Source organism: Mustela nigripes, chromosome 6 (assembly GCF_022355385.1).
Source record: "Mustela nigripes isolate SB6536 chromosome 6, MUSNIG.SB6536, whole genome shotgun sequence".
NCBI classification, from domain to species: Eukaryota; Metazoa; Chordata; class Mammalia; order Carnivora; family Mustelidae; genus Mustela; species Mustela nigripes.
In genome coordinates this window covers 104,336,069-104,353,803 of record NC_081562.1, presented here as the reverse complement: position 1 = coordinate 104,353,803, position 17,735 = coordinate 104,336,069, and the positions used below count along the sequence as shown (strand labels likewise).

Genomic DNA, 17,735 nt, shown 5'->3' with positions numbered 1-17,735 from the left:
TAAAGCAAGAACGCGCTTTTACTTAAGGAACCCTGGCTGTGCAGGGGCCGAGCGTCTCCTCTGAGCTGGCACCTGTCCTCCCTCTACCCCTGGGCTCAGGCATCGGGTGGGGGCAGAGCACTGGGTGAACTGAGGGCCCTTCCTCTGGGTCAGGAACAGCAGAGAGGTGCTGTCAACAGGGCTGGCTGTTGCGGATGGAGGGAAGGAGATTTTCACACAGGGAAAAATGTCTCGGAGGTGTCACTGACGTGGGAGGAGGACATGGAGCCAGGCCAAGGGAGCTAGACATGCGGTGGGACAGGTTAGGGGCCAGAGAGACAAGCAGGTGGGGGAATCGGCACAGGGCTCTTCCCAGTTCTTCGTAACACTGAGAAAGGTGGTAGGATTGAGGTGGTCAGAGGGCCCTGGGCAGAAGGAGCCCTATGGACTCCAGGGACCTGGGGCTGGAAGTGGGGAATGTTCTTGGTTTTGAAAAGAAGGTGAAGGTCTAGAACAACAAATTGTAGCCAGAAAAGGGAAAGCCTAGAGGGCATGTTCCACCTCACCTGTGAGAGAATGGACACCAAAGGGAGGACAGAGATGCTGCAGTGGAAGACTGGCCGCAAAGCAGGGTAGAGAGCTGGACTCTGGACCATGGTGAATGGACATTCAATTCCAGGGAGCCAGACTGCCCTGGGATGGGTCCCAGGATGGCCAGGACCCACGGTTTCTTCAGGATCGACCTGATGTTCTCTTACTGGCTTTTCCACCTGTGCCTAGTCCTAGCAGCCCACTGATTCAAGAAAGGGGCTGGTCTGGTCTCCAGCTGGGCTTCACCTTCTTAGCCTGAATCCCCACAAAGCAGGCATGAGGCAAACATTTCATGTGAGCAGCTGGAAGGAAGAAGCTGGCATCTGGGCAGTGGTGGGCCATCCATCAGGAAGGGACAGACTTCTCACGATGAAACTGGGGAGACAGGGAAAAGCAGTGAGGCACGAGATCTCAGGGGTGGGGGGCTCTCAGAGAGAGGGAAAGGCAGGACTGACCTTCCTCATAGCAGCAAAGGCAGGACCAAAGGTGGCTTTGACCTCTACACGGTCTCGGATCCAGGCTGGCAGCTTTCCCAGGATAGGTGGGCGGGCATACCGCTGATCCAGAAGCACTATGCTGGCAAAATCCTTCTGGTGCCTAATGGCCCTGCCTAGGTGGGGACAGAGGTTGGGCTCTCCGCTAAACTAGCCTCCCCCACAGTGTATTTCTATCGTGTTCCCTCCTTCCTGTCACCCCATTCTCCTGCCAGGCATCCCAAGAGCCAGGAACAGTCCCAGGCCTACCTATAGATTGGTTGACAGCCTTCATACACAGATTCTCCACCAAAGCCTTCCCTGGTGGTGGCTGACCTGGGCCTCTGGGCTGGGGAGGGCAGAGGACAGCACCTGTCAGCATTTTCTTGCCTCCCCCTGCCCCCCACTCAGTGTTCTGAGAAAATGACACCGCTCAGTGTGGAAGAAAGAGCAGCAGGCATCACGGGCACGAGGCCAGCAGCAGCTGCCACAGAGGAGATTGGCAGAGTGGCTCCAGAGGGTAAAGGGTGCGTCCACGCCCTGGAGCTGACAGGTGACACGGGCACACATCGGGGGGCAGTGGGGAAGGCACAGCACTGCAGCCCCAATATTGCAGCCCCAGGGGCAACAGCACCTCCTCCCAAGCCGTGCCTCCCAGCCTCGGGACACTGGAGATACTCACTAGGGTCTGGTCCAGGTAGGCCATCTTCTCCTGCAGCTCTGGTGACCTGATGTTTGGGTAGGGCATGCCTACCATAACCACACACCTAGGGCCGAGGAACACGAGGCTGTGGTGCAGGGGCAGTCAGGCCCCCAGTGTGTTTGCCAAGGGCCAGGCCTCACCCTCCTGTCATCAACTGCTACATCCAGCGCTCTCTCACCCCCCTCAAGCTGTGCTTGCTGCCTCTACCTCCCTCCACACCAGGAACAGGTGTGCTTGGCCAAGAGACCCAGTGCAGGACACATGAATGGAGTCCCCACAAAACTATGCTCTGCCTAATTTCCACCTGGAGCTAAAGGGCCAAAGTTACCTCCCCACAGAGCTGAGTGACCTAAGCAGCCAGCCCAGGGTGCAGACTCCTGCTGGCATCAGCTTGCAGGCAGGGACCTGGCCATTCGTGGAGTGAAGGGTGAACACAGCAGAGCCCAGAGATGAGAGGCCCACAACTTACCGGCCAAGGTTGTCAGAGAAGTTAATACCTTCACTCATCTTTCCTCCAACCACAGAGAGGAGCAGAGCACCTGTCACCGTGCCTCCCGCCTGGTCACAACACTGCAGGAAATACCAGTCCAGGTTGTACAGCCAAAGCTTGAAGGCCACCCAAAATGCTGCCGGCTGTTCTCTGGACCCAAGGCCTCAGAGTTACACTTCTCACCTTAATGCACCTGGAATACTCCGCCAGCACCTGTTCCACCTGGTTTGCTTTCTTGGGTTCCTGAAATATCTGAAGGAAAACAATGTCTCCCAGGAAAGAGTTTCAGAATGCATGGGCCCCAGGTCTGCTCGTGGCCTTTATGTTTTCCAAACTGGGATCTGGAGAGGCCCCCAGAGTCAAAGGGTTCTAGGGAAATCCTCCAGAGGTGATCAGGGGTTCCAAGTGGGGGGAGTAAGGAGCCAGCCGAAGTCCAGACAGTTCTCTGACATGCATGAGAAATCCTAGCAGGAACTCTGGGTGCCACTGTCCTAATAAGTGGGAGTTCTAGCTGAGAAGTCACTCACCTTTTTCCTGACAGCCAGGCGGGCGAGCAGCCCACTCTTATCCCAGTGGGCATAGACCTGGCGTTGGTACTCATAGGAGGGGAAGAAACAGACCACCCCTCCAGGGACCACAGTGCACAGGTTACAGAGAATGCGACCAGTCTCCTCCATCTAAGGAAGGAAGACAGACAGCCCTCCCTGGAGTCATTCCCGAGGCCATATCCAAACAGCACTTCCCGACTTTGAGACTCAAAACCACATACAGAGATCCAAGTGTGACTGCAGTCATGGGGGAGACCTGTGGCCGGAAGCGCTCCCTCCCTCGCCCCCCTCCCACACACATCACGATGCTAACGCACCGGAGCTAAAACTGGCTAGCATTCGAAGCCTCCCTGCTCAACTCCCGATGCCTACGGGCCACTGGGGACAAGTTCCACTACAACAAATCGGACACTGAAAACCCCATGTGTGCCTCTCATGACAGGCCGCAAGCCCCATGTTCCTGCACAGGGCAGGGAGCGATAAAACCAAATGGCAAAAGAACCAAAGGAAACAAGCAGATTTTCCTCAGGTTCATCCTGAAGGAATGGCCCAAGGCTCTAAGAAAACATTATTTAATGGTTGAAGCGGTGAGGGGACGGGGGAGCTCAGACCTCCCAAGGAGCATGCAGATGGGACACTATCCAGCCTGGGCCGCCTCCGTGTGGAAGACCCCAGCACTAATCTCCCTAACACCTGAACACTAAAAGTGCAGGCCAGGGTGCCCAGCACCCCAGAAATCTCTCTCCTGCCCTGGCGAAGGCGCTGGTAAGGTGAGCGGGCTGGTACTAACCATCTGTGGCAGCTCTCTCTTCTGGTATGTGAACTCCAGCTGCTGGCTGGAGGGGCCGCTGCAGATGACCAGGGGTAAGATATTGTCTGGTGGGATCACATGACCTGCAGAGACCCCAGGGAGGGGCTGAAAACAAGGGGCTGACAAGTCCGTAAGGCAGGGCCTGGAAAGCGTGTTCCCCATCCCGGTCTCCATGCCAGGAAGAGCAGTTCCCACACTCGCCCACGCGCCTGCTCCCGCAGCACAAGTGGGTGGTACTCAGACCTCCCCACGGTGGTGGAGGCCACCGTGCGGGAGCAGAGAGATGTGAGCCCACGCGAGAGCTGGCAAAGGACTGAGCTCCCATCTCACAGGCTCCTCAGTCCTTGGGGCCGGATGAGAGCACAGGGTCAAACCATGACGACAAGGGGCCGGAGAGTGGCCCATGGCCCATTCCACCCTGGACAGGGATTCTCACCACAGGAAAACTCCACCACTCGCTCAGCTTCCACCCCAGCACAGGCCAGCAGCTGCTCCCGGAAGTCAGACACCTGCAGACCACAACAGTAGGGCTCTGTGATCCCTGAGAGGACCGGGGACCGCAGGCCTGAGCAGGCAGGGGGCCCTGGCAGGGAGGGAGAGCGAGCGCGCCGCACTTTGGGGAAGACAAAAGTCTGGCCTGGCACAGTATGTACATAAGAACAGGAAAAAAGAGGTAAAAGGTAAGCAGATAATAAATGGGCAAAAATAAATAAATAAGTAACAATAACCCAGTGTTGGATAGTTTCAGTGAGCCTGTAGGAACAGCACGGGAAATCTGGTGAGCTGGGCACAGTGCTTCTCACCCCTGACTAGGCAACCGAGAGCACCTGTGGGAATTCAAGACAAAATCCACACGTCCAGGTCCCAGCCTCAACTACCGGAGAAGGACCTCTGGGGGTTGGAGGGGTGGGGCAGACATATACGTTTGTAATTTTAAAGCACTCTGGATTTTCACCTACTGAATTGGCAAGAATCCTAAGGCGTGACCCCTCCATGTTTCCTGGACAGTATTTTGTAAGCTGGATGTATTTTTTACTTTTTAGCCTGGCAGTGCCCCCTGAAGGTACAGCTCCACAAGCCAACACCTGCGCAGGGATACTCCTGCATGTGATCTCTGAGCGTACAACTGCCCTTTGGGAGAGCCCAGCGCATGCGCTCACCACACTCTTGCAGGGTAGAGCGCCCGATGGCAGGCAAGACACACACCCGCAATGGCTACCAAACGGCGTGAGCGCCACAGCCACTGACAGAAGAACAGGGAGAGAGAGAAGTGAGTACATGTATTTGCTCAGTTCTGCAGAGAAATGCAATGAAAGCAGGCAAGGACAGACCCGTAGTCGTAAAAGTGACTGCCTCTGAGCACAGACAGCAGCCAGCAGACGCGCAAAAGTGGAACTTTCTGAAGGCACCTTCCAGACAGTTTCGACTTCTGAACCATATAGGTGTTTACATATTTTAAAAACATATTAAATCAAAAATTAAAAAATTAAAAAGCAAACGCTAAAACTGAAAACAGACGGCAGTAAAGAGGACCCTTTGTCACAGTCACAACAGAAGCACACAAGGAGCCTGAATTCCAGTGACTTCAAATCCTTAGTGAGCAGACATCCTTAGTGGGTACACTCTCAGAGCAAAAATAAACGCAAAGAAATTAAATTTCAATCACTAGTTTACTGTTAGACTATCCGTAGTATAGGAAAGTATTTGAGGTCTCCCGTGCAAGTAAGTAGTAAGTAAGTAAGTAAGTAAGAGTGCAAGTAAGTAATAAGATAGAACAAACATCTTAAAAAACCAAATGTTTAGCTCAAGAAAAAAGATATACAGTGTAAGGTCAAACAAATTCATGGATTTTCATTTAGAAATACTCATGATTTTTTAAAGCTCTATCTTCCCCAGTCTGTCTACAGAAAAGCAATTATAATCCAGGAGCACGACCAACACCCCCCGCACCCGGACGCTGGTTTCCACATACCAATCCCCAAATAAGGAAGCCAGGTTACTTGGAGAAATGAAGGATTCCAGATCTGGGGCAAAGAAAGGTGGCCCCGGACATTCTGCATTCTGTTGTGCCAAAAAGCAAGAAAGCATCCCAAGGCCAATAAGGGCCTTGTCAAGGACCAAGGGCAGCATGTGGGGGCTCTGAGGGGCCGAGCCTGAAGCACCTGAGCATCAAAAGCAACAAGGACTAGAGATGATTTTAATTTGTTGACAAAAATCTGAGTCTATACACAAGAAAAATGGAAAACTAACAAAGTGGCAGGAGTGGTTCCAGTGGCAGAGGAGAGGGACCAGAGTGTGCGGGCACTGAGGACCCTTCCACTGGCTCAATCCCGCGCCACACATACCCTGGGGACAGAACCGCTGTGCAGAGATGTGGTTCTCTGTGCCTTCATGTTGCTTAAAACAGAGAAAAACTGGAAATCACCCAAATACCTAACAAAAGAAGAGTGGTTCTACAAAATATAACATATTCACATAACAGAGTAGAGCCGGAGTGTGGTGGGATAAATGCACACTACTGACAAGGAAAAATGTTTATGACATTCTGTTGCTGGCTGAGAAATCTGAATCGTAGCAACCGCATGTAGAGATGGAGATTTTTGTTTTTAAAACATGTATGTGTATTTGTAAAAATTACACACAAAGACTACTATAATGATATACACTAAAATAAATCTTTTGGTGGTGGAATTATCTTTTTTTTCCCCCTGCTTTTGCTGGTCTCTGCTTTCTACAATGAAAGCAAAATACTTGTGTGTGTGTGTGTGTGTGTGAATTTGTAAGAGAGGGAAGGTGGTATCCCTGGTGGGTCCAAGAAAGGCACGGCACTTAGGCACTGGATGGAGGCCTGCGATTCCAGAACAGCTGTCTCTGGGAGAAATGTGGTCCTGTGGCTCCAGAAGCACCAAATGCGCAGCAGTGCCCTTACACCCTCGCCCACCCATGGCCCCGGGCTAAAGGCCCAGGCCTGAGACCGTACAGCAATGCCACCTGGTGGGCACTGCTCAGCCTGCGCAAGCTGACCCCCTTCTGGTTTGGGGGCCCACTGGATAGGAAGAGGGCTGACAGTGCAGCTGTCCCATCCCAGCACCTGGGCACAAGAGGCGGGCTCTGGTTCCCTTACCGGCTGCATAGTGCCCCCAGCGATGACCAAGGCCCGGCATTCCTTCACCACCTGGGCAAAGTGTACGGCTGGATTCAGGAGCAAGAATTTGAGGCTACTCTGACAAAGACTTCCTGAAAAAAAGAAAGACAGCTCTGTGGGGCAGGGGGGTGGGCTGCAGGCCCAACAAAGACTTCCATGAGTCTGAGGCAGAAGGGAGCTCGGTTGTGTCTATGGTCATATCTATGCAGGAACCACAGGGATATCACTTTGCTCTTTGATGAGGTCCCATTTAATCTCCAGGATAACCCTGTGGTAGAGACATCTACCCTTGTACATTGATCTTCAGAGAGACAATGAAATAAAGCTTGGAGGTGAGGGAATCCAGACTCAAACCACCTAACCACAACCACCAGGCCACACGGCCTCCCTCGCAGCCTGGCCCAAGGTGCCCCACTGTCCTAGTGCCTCGCACCCCCCTCACCACAGGCCAGCAGACCAGTCACCAGCACCCGCTTCCTGATCCTCGCCCAGGAGGCGTCACGAGTCTCTCCATGCTCTGGCTTGGCGGCCCACGCCGGCTCTTCCTTGGGATTACCTTGGCGGCTCAGGATGACCCTGCCATCCTGGTTGGCAGTGGTGAGGGCTGCTAAGAAGGATTCGATGTGCATCAGCGGGGAAGCTGGCCGTGGCAGCCTGGCCTCGCCCTCCTCCACAGGGCTCACAGGAGCTGTACAGAGCAAAAGGAAGAGGGTCTGTGACCACAGAGGCGGTGGGAGGGCCCCCTGCGGCAAGCCTAAAGCCATTCTTCCCAAGAGTAGAGTCCAGGCACGAGGGATGGACGTTCCTGTCCCCCGCGTGCAGCCCAATCTCCCGCCTCCTAACTCACTCTCGGTCACTGTGGGCTGCAGGGTCTGCAGGAAGTGCTGGAACCCAGCCAGTCTGGGCTGCTCCCTGGAGGGTGTGAGGACTGCGCCATACCTTTCTGTGAAGCCGAAGAGCTGGGACGGAGTAAGAGAACACAGGGAGGAATAAGGGTGCAGCAGTGAGAGCTCTGGATGGAGGCAGGTTCTGCCGTACCCCAGACAGCCCGCACCTTGCCCCCTACCCCCACCTGCCATGAGGCCTCTAGCACCCCCACCCCCCACCCAGCGAGCCATGCAACAGGAAGGGAGCAAAAGTGACTCTGAAAGGCAGGGGGCAGCACTAGGGTGCTGCAGACTCTAGCCAGACCTGGGAAGGGGAGGGCACACCTTTCTGCTGATCATGCTCCTCTCACAGTAGCGCCGCACCTGTGAAAGAAAGCCTACTGCAGGTATCTGGCCACCATTTGCTGGAAAAAAGAAACCACCAGCTTCCCCAACCCCAGGGAAGCAGGACTCCCTGCTTGCCCTCCCCCCGCCCCAGAGCCCACAGCCTCCTTGTTGGCCAAGTGGGTCACCCTCCTCTGAGGTCCTGCCTCTCCTACCACCCCCACACAGCATGGTGGAAGCCTCGTGCAGGCAGTCCCCTCACACGTGTGTGCATGGCTCCAACCCTCTAGAAAGGTCCCCTAATCTCCTTCAATGTGACAGCACCTAAGCTTAACCTTGAAAGATTAAGTCTTAAAAAACCTGTAAGAGCAAAAAAAAAACCCTGTAGGAGCAAAGGCACGAAGGAGGTAAAGCTTGGGTTTGTTCAGGCGTGTCTGGTGCGTACACTATGTGTAGCCTGGAAAGGAAGACAGCGAGTTGAAGCCTTTGAAGATTTCTAAAAAGGGTGCTATCTTTCAGCGGAGCTCCACTAGACCATAGTGCGGGAAAGAGAGCAGAAGGGAGAGGGAATGCGAGCAGGGAGAGCAGGGAGAAGGCAAGAAGAAAAGAGCCTCTCCTGATGTGGCAGCCATGGGAATGGAAAGGCTCCAGAAGTTCAAGAGCTATTTCTGGCTCTGGGAGCCGGTGACCATTTAGATGCAGGACCCAAAGGGAGAAGAAAGGAGTCAAAAAGGGCTAGACTGACAGCCTGTCTGATGGGGTCATGGCAGTGACGGGGACCAAAACGGGTAAGTTGGGTGTGTGTGAAGACAAATGGGAAGGCCGGAGGGAAAGCAAAGGGTCTGGAGTCCAGGCAGGGGGGCTAACACGCCAGGTACCATCTGCTCACTTGTGTGTGACCTATGCCTGTCCCTCCGGGGGTGACCTCTCCCAGCCTCGGGTCCCTCTGCTTCTGAGCAATGATGGTACATCCTATCCTGGAGTCACAAAACCTGGTGCCCTGCCGTGAACGCAGTAAGTGCGCTGTATTGTCAGTAACTTAGAATCCCTGAGTCGTGAGTCGAGCAATGGCGGTGGGATCCTGCACAGCAGGCCTGGAGCGAGCTCCCACCAGAGGCTGCACACAAGTCCAAGGCCTTAGGGGGCGGAGGGGAGGCAGTTCACAGCCACCTCAACCCAACAGCAGGATCATGCTCCCGAAGGCAGGGCAGAGACTGTGCCTGAAGAAAGATGGAACAAGGCAAAGGACCTGGGAATTTCTGTTTGTGCTTATTTGGGACAATGAAAGGCACCTTTTCTCCCTAGTCCCTAGGACCCTTCAACCCTGGGTTAGAGATTACTTTTTTCTTGCTGATGCAATGCCTTCAGGGGTAAGTGATTACAAACACCTATGCTGTAGATCCTCAGACTTCTAGACTGCCTGACATTAGGAATTTGGAATTTACTTTTTATTCCTTCGTCTTCACACAGCGTTCTGCTCACAGATGGTGAGCAATATAAGCAAATTGGACACAAAAGGATGAAAATCTCTACCTTGAACAGGTTGATGTTGTCAATCTGGCTCTCAAAGAGGAAGTCATTGATGGTCTTCAGCTCTGTCCCTTAGGGGTAAACAAAGGGCCTTGAAATCCTTCCTCGGAAGAGGGGAAGACCAGACGTGGTCCCAGACGTGAGCTCAGAACTGGCTCAGAGCAGCTCTGGGCCTCTGAAGGCAGTCCTCTTACCTGTCTGTGAAAGGCTCTGTGTGTTGGGATTTTGCTTAATGTTCCCTAAAATAGAGAATTCAAGCTGGTCAGGATGGTGACTCTCTAACCCCCAGCTCCTCACACTGAACACTGGACTCCTTAAATAAGAGCATTCGTAATTAACAGATTTTTCTGCCATGTATAAGCACCCAAAAACCTGCTGAGAAGACAGGAGGCTCAAGGTAGCCTCAGAATCTGACCCGTGTTTGCACATGGAGCCCAAAGCCTTGTGGGTTTCATTCTTTTCACACCTCCTCCAGAGAGGCTGGGACCAAGTGACCACCCTACTTTAGGCAGACCCAAGGAGCTGCCCAGGGGCAAAGTAGAGATGGAAGGGAAGAGCACCAGCGCTAGGCAAAATCCCTCCAACAAAATGGTCCCCTGGCTTCCTAGAACTCAGCTTATATGTAAGCCTTCAGGTAGACAGCCATGCAACAAAAGAAAAGGCAGGTGACACAGAATCGTGAGAGCCACATGGACCTGGAGCCACAAGAGTCCCGCCATTAGGATCACGAAGCAGAGACAGTTCACACCCCTGCTCTGAGCTCTAGTTTACTTAGCTGTCCACAAGGGTGAGCTCGCCTGTGTTCCGTGCTTTCCTCAAAGGTATGCTCCAAAGTGACTTCACACGGTCCCATTATACTACGCTGTTATTACTACCTGGGACCGAGTAGGGTCTGGCAAAATAAAAAGGAATCAGAACAGGGGGAAATAAACTAGGAATCTAAAAAAAGATCTAAGGCTAGACAATTCAACTAAGCTGTAAGAGAGAAGAATCTTCTCCACCAATGGCGAAGATAATTCTTGGGGATGCAGAAAACCCAAGTGTCCTGACTGGCATCCAGGGAACGGACCACACAACCTTAGCAGGCCAGGGGTCAGGGAGGGCACAGGGCTCCTTACCACCCAACACAGTCACAAACTTCTCCAACAGATACAGGATCTGTTTGATGTACATCAAGTTCTTGGCCTTCAGACGCTTCCTGAGGAGACACGAATGGACACCAAGTGGTAGTACTCCACAAGCAACTTCCCTTCCAAGTGCCTCAAACTCAGGCCTTTCTGTCTAGTGTCTTCCAAAAGCAGGCCACGAGCAACAAATACACCCCCAGAAGAGAAGGCTCGCCGTGGCCCAAGGCCTTGTAGCCAGCTGTGGCATCCTGAGCATGCTCGACCTGTGTGGGATACACACCATCGTGAACAGGAGGGGAACAGGGTCTCCCTGGCGCTGGGCCCAGGCCAGAGGTGGAGACCCCAGTGCTTTCTCTGAGACTGAGCAGGACTTTCCCTTCCCCTCAGAAGGCAGTGTCTTACCCATATCGTTCCATATACTGGAGCAACTGGGAATGGGCCTGGCAGAGCTGGAGAGAACAGAGAATGGGCGTGAGGGCAGGCCAGGCTCTATCTTAAGATTATGCCTAGAAAATGCCAGCCATGCCACATGGGAAGCAGTAAAGGGAGTGGGCCTGGGTAGAGACCAAAGGCCTTGAGGCTGCTGGGAGCTGAGAGGTCAAGGAAGGGAAGTTCTGCTGCAGTATCCACTTTAGGTCAGTGAAAACAGCAAGAGGCTGACTAACTCTTTCAGGTAATGAATCTCCCTGTTAGTTTTTACTACTTTGGGCAAAGATGTATTTTCCACTAAGCAGAGAAGTGGTTCGAGGTAGCCATTACACTCTGGCCTAAGGTCAACCCTGGCCTAAGGTCAGTAGAAGTGGTGGGAGGCACGTGGGTGACTCACTCAGTTAAGTGTTTAACTTCACTCAGGTCACAATCTCAGGGTCCTGGGATCGAGTCCAGCATCAGGCTCCCCGCTCAGCAGGAAGCCTGCTTCTCCCACTCCCTCTGCTCCTCCTACCCCACCCCCCCCCATGCACATGTGCTAATAAAATAATAAAAAAAAAAGGGGGGTGGTAGGAATACCACATGAGCTTCAGGGTCAGAAACCAGTGGTCAAGTTCCAACTCCACACTCCTGAGCTGTGTGATTTTCGGCACACTGCTTAAAGCCCCCCGAATCTGAGTTCTCAGTGTTAACTGGGAACAACAGCCCATGCGGAGGCAGTGTGAAAATTCATGATACTGCACACGGGCCATGGCAGAGAAGAGGTAATCAACAGTGGCCCTCGGAAACCCTGAGCATCCCTCAAAGCAAGGCTAACAATGCCGAACTACGTGAGGACCCCTGCTTCCTTCGCCGTATCATCCTGGCTTACAGAGAATAGGATACTAGCACCTGGGCTGGAGGGACTCAGGATGACTGACCTAGGACAGTGAAGAGCAAGGACATGAACCACTTCCCCTTAGCTGGGTCCCCCATAGTTCTACTATCTGCTGAAAAGCCAGTTAGCCCCCGACGAGTCCACTGCCCCGACTCAAGGCACCCTCTCCCAAGCCACCTCCAGACCAATTCCAGGGCTTAGAGAAAAATGATCCACGTCCCTCCACATCCCTCTGCCCCATGGCAGGCCCTGGCCCAAGACAGGAGAGGCTGACCCACCTGAGAACCGCTGACCTCTGCACTGTGGATGCCCGTGATGGTGTCGATCAGGTTGTGTGCCTCGTCGATGAGCACCACCTGGCCCTGTAGCCGGATGCCCGCAGCCTGGCGGGTGGCCGCGTGCAGCAGCATCTGGTAGGGCAGCACCACGAGCTGGGGGGAAGAGCGGCTGCCTGAGCAGTGCTGGGGGAGGTTGGGGGTGGGGGGGTACTCCTTGCTTTGGCAAGTGTTCCCCGCCTACTCTAATTGTCTGATGCAAATCGTTTTAGCCAGTCTGATTCTGACTGAACCAAAAGTGGGGGTGGGGAGAGGGGGAGCAGAGAGGAGTGTGGAACCCCTGCCCAGCCTTATCAATACCCCTGAGGCACCCAAGGTTCCTCAAAACACTGTGAACACCCCTGGTGTACTAGAAGGTAGCCCTGCACTCTGGTCCCAGGGCTGTGACTTCTTAGCTGTGTGACTTGCGAAAGTCATTTAACCTTTCTGAGCCTTAGTTTCTTCATGGGAAAAATGGACTTAATAAACTCTATCTCAAATGAGGGCCAAGGGTCAGAGGTCGGGGCAACAAAAATAAGAACTCTGTAAATTTTTCGGTGCTACTCATGAGACCGATTTCCCAGTTAAAAGAATATTGATAAAGTGAAACTCTAGAAAACTGGTAACTTAAGGCCCAGCTTTAATCTGGCACCATTACCCACCTCCTGTGAGAAAACAGGTAAATCACTTAGCCTTTCTGGGCCTGTGTCCTCATGTGTACATATGGATAATACCTGCCTTAGCGTTTTCTGTGGGATACTACAAAGCAAAAATGAGGTGACAGCTATCTCAAAAAGTCAAGATCACGAAAATCTCAGGGCACCTTATATTTGCACACACGTATCTATGGCACTGATCTTGTGACACAGCAGACAGACCCCAGGAAATCATGCAACAATGGTGGAGGCTGAGAAGGTTCTAGAATTTCCCTCTGAGCACTTACGCAACACAGTTCAGAGTAGTATACTAACGAGCATTTAGCTGCTGTAAAATCATTACTAACATTGTTCCCTGTATCTCTGAAAAGCTACCTAATCTTTTTTTGCTTGTATGGAATTCTCCACAAATGAAACTCTATTTCCAAAAGTCACTTGAATGAAACAGTGGCAAGAAGACAGTAAAACCATACCAAATAACAATATTTTGGATCTGTCAAATGGGCAGACGCAAATGCCCATCCAAATGGGCAGTGTAAAGATGAGCCTCAACATGGCGAGTCGAAAGAAGACAGCCTTCTCCCACACCGACAGGCAGGTGCCTATGTCAGGATGGTTGGTCTGAAAGGCTGTTTGGAAACACATTTCTGTCTGCAGCACCCTGACTGCATCTTCTCAGCTTCCTGCTGCCCGGTGCCCCCGGACTCTGGTTTCTTTAGGACTGCACACCCTTATCAGTTCTTATCTGCTGTCCCCAGTAAGGCCATCTGTTCCTGCAACCTAGAGCCACAGGACACCCCCACTCCCACGCACTGGCTCCTGGGTGCTGTGTGGTCATCCATCCACAGCCAGGTACATCCTCCCAAATTAAGAGGAATGAGGAAATCCCTTGTGGCAGAGCCCACAGATGGAGCCAAGAGTTACTGTCCGACCCTCCAAGGTCTTTACCTGGGCTGCTGGAATGGCAAACCGGCTCCCGTAATAGGGACAGGCCCGAGCCTCCTTCCCCAGTGCCACCAACTGCTCAATGTCCTTCACCCCCACCAGGACCTGGTCTCGGAGGAGCTGCAGCTGCTCGTAGCCATAGAAGGGGCATGCGGCCCGGTGCTCCTGCCTTCTCCTCTTGGGCTTCTCTTCCTCAGCTCTGTTCCTCTCTGAGGGGGCAGAGGCACAAGGAATGACACCAGTCGACGGGGCCAGCACTGGGTCTAAAATGTCAAGACCCAAGTCCATGACCCTTCCCACTACTATTTAGGAAGGTCTCACCATTTGGGCATTTAATTTTATGTTCTCTAGAAAAAGCCAATAAAACCATCTTAGAGCGAGGGTTCTGGACTAGACGCTGACCCAAAAAGCAAAATGCCTTTCCCAAGGAGACGACCTTAAGGAAAGACCCAGCTGCAAGCTCCACTGTCACTGCCACTTAAGACACTATCTCCCGGGCGCCTGGGTGGCTCAGTGGGTTAAGCCACTGCCTTCGGCTCAGGTCATGATCTCAGGGTCCTGGGATCGAGGCCCGCATCGGGCTCTCTGCTCAGCAGGGAGCCTGCTTCCCTCTCTCTCTCTCTCTGCCTCCCTCTCCATCTACTTGTGATTTCTCTCTGTCAAGTAAATAAATAAAATCTTAAAAAAAAAAAAAAAAAAGAATCTATAAGACACTATCTCCCGCGTCCCGGGTCCACTTCCAGCCCACTCCCCACCACTTCTCAGTACTGCCCCAGGCTACACGACCACCCCAGGGTCCGTGCACGGCTCTAGTGATGGGGGCTACCGTGTTTGCTTCTCTGCATCTCCATGCAGCGGTCATTGATGAGCTGTGCAGAACCCAGGGTCTTCACATCATCATTTATACAAAGATTCTAGAAGACAGAGGCAAAGAGAGAGCCACAGCAGTCACGACATGATATACAGCAACCCTCTGGGGCCTGTCCAGCACCCTGCCAGGAACCAGAAGAGGCCGATCCTCCCACTGCACGGCAAGCCCTGGGCCTGGGCGCACCATCCTTCCATGCCTGGAAGAGGAAGATGAAGGCCCAGGAAAGGGAGCGGGATGGCACCCAGGTCAAGACACAAAGACTGCATGTACCTGCCGAGAGCCGAGGGTGACGAGCCTGGTGTCCTTGCCAAAGGGGCTCCTCCGTACCTCGTGCACAAACTGAGCCAGCTGGGAGTGTGTCCGACTGCAGTAGTAAATCTGCTCCGTGGAGGAGCAGGGGATTTCAGAAACCAGACTACAAGATCTCCATTCTCTGCACATCAAGGAATGCACGGCCCAGTAGGCTGAGAAACTGGGGACAGTGGCCACACACACACAAACCTAAAGCAATGGGACTCTGTCCCACAGCAGATCTCACTAACGCGGGGCCCAGGCAGTCCCCACCTCCCCCACTCAGCTCCAGAAGTTTACAAGAACACCCACAACATGGAGTTCCTCCCATCAGTCCTGCTCAGCCATGAATCCGGCCACTTCACAGGGCTTGGTCATCTCAGGACAGGCTGCCTCCCTGAGCTGTGGTTCCCCAGTGGGAAAGAACAGATTCTGGTGAGCGTGTCAGGGGTGGGCTGTCCACACACTCCTCCCTAAAGGCTGGGGGGTCAGGCTCGCAGTAGGACAAGGGGAGCTGAGCTGTGCTCTATGCTCCTCCAAGCCTAAGAGCGAGAAGAGATGAGAAACAGGGAGAAAATATCTACTTTTAACAGAGAAAACCAAAGTCTTACACAAATGAAACCAAATGTTTTTAATCATGACAGATGTCTGAACCCTACATACCTCCCAGCACTCCATGCCAACGGAAACACAGACAAGAGAAGAGGGAGCCAAAGGGCAGGGTGCTCTTGCTCAGGCCTGCCCTTACCCCCTAACACCTCCAGACAGACACCACCGGTCCATGGGCCTGCCAAGTGAGCACCCCAACACCGAGGTCTGGATCTGGGGAGCCCCAGAGTCAGGAGACTGGAGGCTCTTTGTTGATGACAGAGCGAGAAGAAGCCAAGAGCAGACACAGAGCCCTGGACTCAGGACCAAGCCCAGAATACCCACGACACAATGTCTTACCTTAGTTACATGTTCTTCCTCTGGGTCATCCTCATCCTCGTCCACTCTGAGAGAAAAGAACACAGAAACTCAGAGAACTCAGGTCACCTGAAGACACACTTGAGTGAGCACCTACTGCATGCCCACAACGAGCCCTGGACCTAAGCCACATTCCGTCCCTGTCGTCGGAGGCCAGCAGAGCTGAGCTGAGCCAGAGACAGACAAGACACATCCCAGCAACAAAGTTCCACCAAAACAAGTGCCTGCTTGATTGCCCACTGGGTCAGAGAGATGCACCGAGCTAATACCAGCCCGATCCTCCCCCCGGCACTCACGAGGGAAAGGAGAAAGGGGCACAGTATTCCCAAAACCTCCATTCGCTGTCCGACTCTGTCCGTCATCAAAGGCTACTCCGTCCTTACTGTGCACGCCTCCAGCGAACTGGAGTTCTCTCAGTCCCCGCAGAACTGTGCACTTAACCACTCGCAGCCTCGGACACGCTGTTCTCTCTGCCTGGTAGGCGCTCACCCCTCACTTCCTCTTTTACCTAGCCAACTGTGTCAACCTTGAGATGCCCACATAAACACGGCTGCCTTCCTCCACCTCCCCGAGAGGTTCGGCCAGCCCCTCACTCGCCACACTGCTGTGGCCCCCTGCACCTCTTCTTTGCAACACCCATCTCCTTCCAAGGCACTTATTCTGGGTCTGTCCACCTCTCTAGACTCATGTCCGCAGGCAAGACTCTGGGGTGTCTTGCTTCTGAGAGGGCCAGGGGACTCACCCTGGCCTTGGCACATGGCAGGAACTCCAAGCACATTTCCTGAGGGAAGCCACAACTGACTGAAAAAAGATACTCTTGCCCAGAACCAGACAAACCTCTTCTCTCCTTGGCACCTCACCCCTCCCAGCAATGAAGGAAGAGCCCACATGCACTGAGGGACTGGGAGGGAGGTCAAGTCTGCATTACGAGGCGGAATGGTTAGCTGACATTATTAGTCTAGGCTCTCCACCAAACAAAATCTTTTACAGACACAATCCCCCTACAGGGCCATCACTGGGATTCTTTTTGTTCACCTGGGAATTTTTTTTTTTCTTAAGCAAAAATGCTAATTCCCATGGGCAATTAGAAAAGGAGTTATTTATAGGGTTGCCTTTCCAGTCAATAAATAATTGTTCAGAACCCTTTGTCTGACAGGCTTTGATTTAAATCATGTAGCACAAGGTAAGCAAACTCAACAGGATCTAGATAAGAAGCAGGATGTGTGAAGAAAGGAAGAGCAGAAATTTTAAGTTCAGAACTGGTTGGGGCACCTGGGTGGCTCAGTCAGTTAAATGTCTGCCTTCGGCTTGGGTCATGATTCCAGGGTCTTGGAACTGAGCCCCACCTCAGGCTCCCTTGCTCAGTGGGGAGTCTGCTTTTCCCTATCCCTCTGCTGCGCCCCCTGTCTGTGCTCTCACTCTCACTCACTCTGTCAAATAAATAAATAAAATCTTTTTTTTTTTTTTTAAGATTTTATTTATTTGACAGAGGGAAACACAGCGAGAGAGGGAACACAAGCAGGGGGGAGTGGGAGAGGGAGAAGCAGGCTTCCTGCTAAGCAGGGAGCCCGACCAGAACTCCAACCCAGGACCCTGGGATCATGACCTGAGCCAAAGGTGTCTGCTGACTGAGCCACCCAGGTGCCTCAATAAATAAAATCTTAAACAAAACAAAACAAAACAAAAAACTGGTTGTGTTCTCAGAGAGGGTCCTCCTCCCTCTCCAAATAGCAAGGCATGGAAGCTGCAGGAGTTAATCTGCAGGATTAAGGGCTCAG

The 17,735-nt window shown here is 52.9% G+C and overlaps 1 protein-coding gene across 2 annotated transcripts in view; it reads right to left on the bottom strand.

Annotated features, from left to right (window-relative positions):
• Positions 1–17,735, bottom strand: part of DDX11 (DEAD/H-box helicase 11) — a 36,516-nt gene continuing 18,781 nt past the window's right edge. Inside the window, exons 7-28 of one of the 2 annotated variants that reach the window (XM_059403827.1) lie at positions 15,940–15,985; positions 14,971–15,078; positions 14,656–14,743; positions 13,833–14,038; positions 12,193–12,345; positions 11,011–11,057; positions 10,600–10,679; positions 9,676–9,720; positions 9,485–9,552; positions 7,952–7,990; positions 7,588–7,699; positions 7,297–7,428; positions 6,720–6,832; positions 4,032–4,104; positions 3,575–3,678; positions 2,764–2,913; positions 2,420–2,488; positions 2,216–2,316; positions 1,726–1,831; positions 1,314–1,392; positions 1,026–1,180; positions 1–945 (exon numbers count right to left, since the gene is read on the bottom strand). In XM_059403827.1, the coding sequence (XP_059259810.1) occupies positions 916–945; positions 1,026–1,180; positions 1,314–1,392; positions 1,726–1,831; positions 2,216–2,316; positions 2,420–2,488; positions 2,764–2,913; positions 3,575–3,678; positions 4,032–4,104; positions 6,720–6,832; positions 7,297–7,428; positions 7,588–7,699; positions 7,952–7,990; positions 9,485–9,552; positions 9,676–9,720; positions 10,600–10,679; positions 11,011–11,057; positions 12,193–12,345; positions 13,833–14,038; positions 14,656–14,743; positions 14,971–15,078; positions 15,940–15,985 (2,104 nt within the window). In that variant the 3' untranslated portion in view covers positions 1–915. The remainder of the gene's footprint in view (positions 946–1,025; positions 1,181–1,313; positions 1,393–1,725; positions 1,832–2,215; positions 2,317–2,419; positions 2,489–2,763; positions 2,914–3,574; positions 3,679–4,031; positions 4,105–6,719; positions 6,833–7,296; positions 7,429–7,587; positions 7,700–7,951; positions 7,991–9,484; positions 9,553–9,675; positions 9,721–10,599; positions 10,680–11,010; positions 11,058–12,192; positions 12,346–13,832; positions 14,039–14,655; positions 14,744–14,970; positions 15,079–15,939; positions 15,986–17,735) is intronic. The other variant, XM_059403828.1, reaches the window with a different exon arrangement.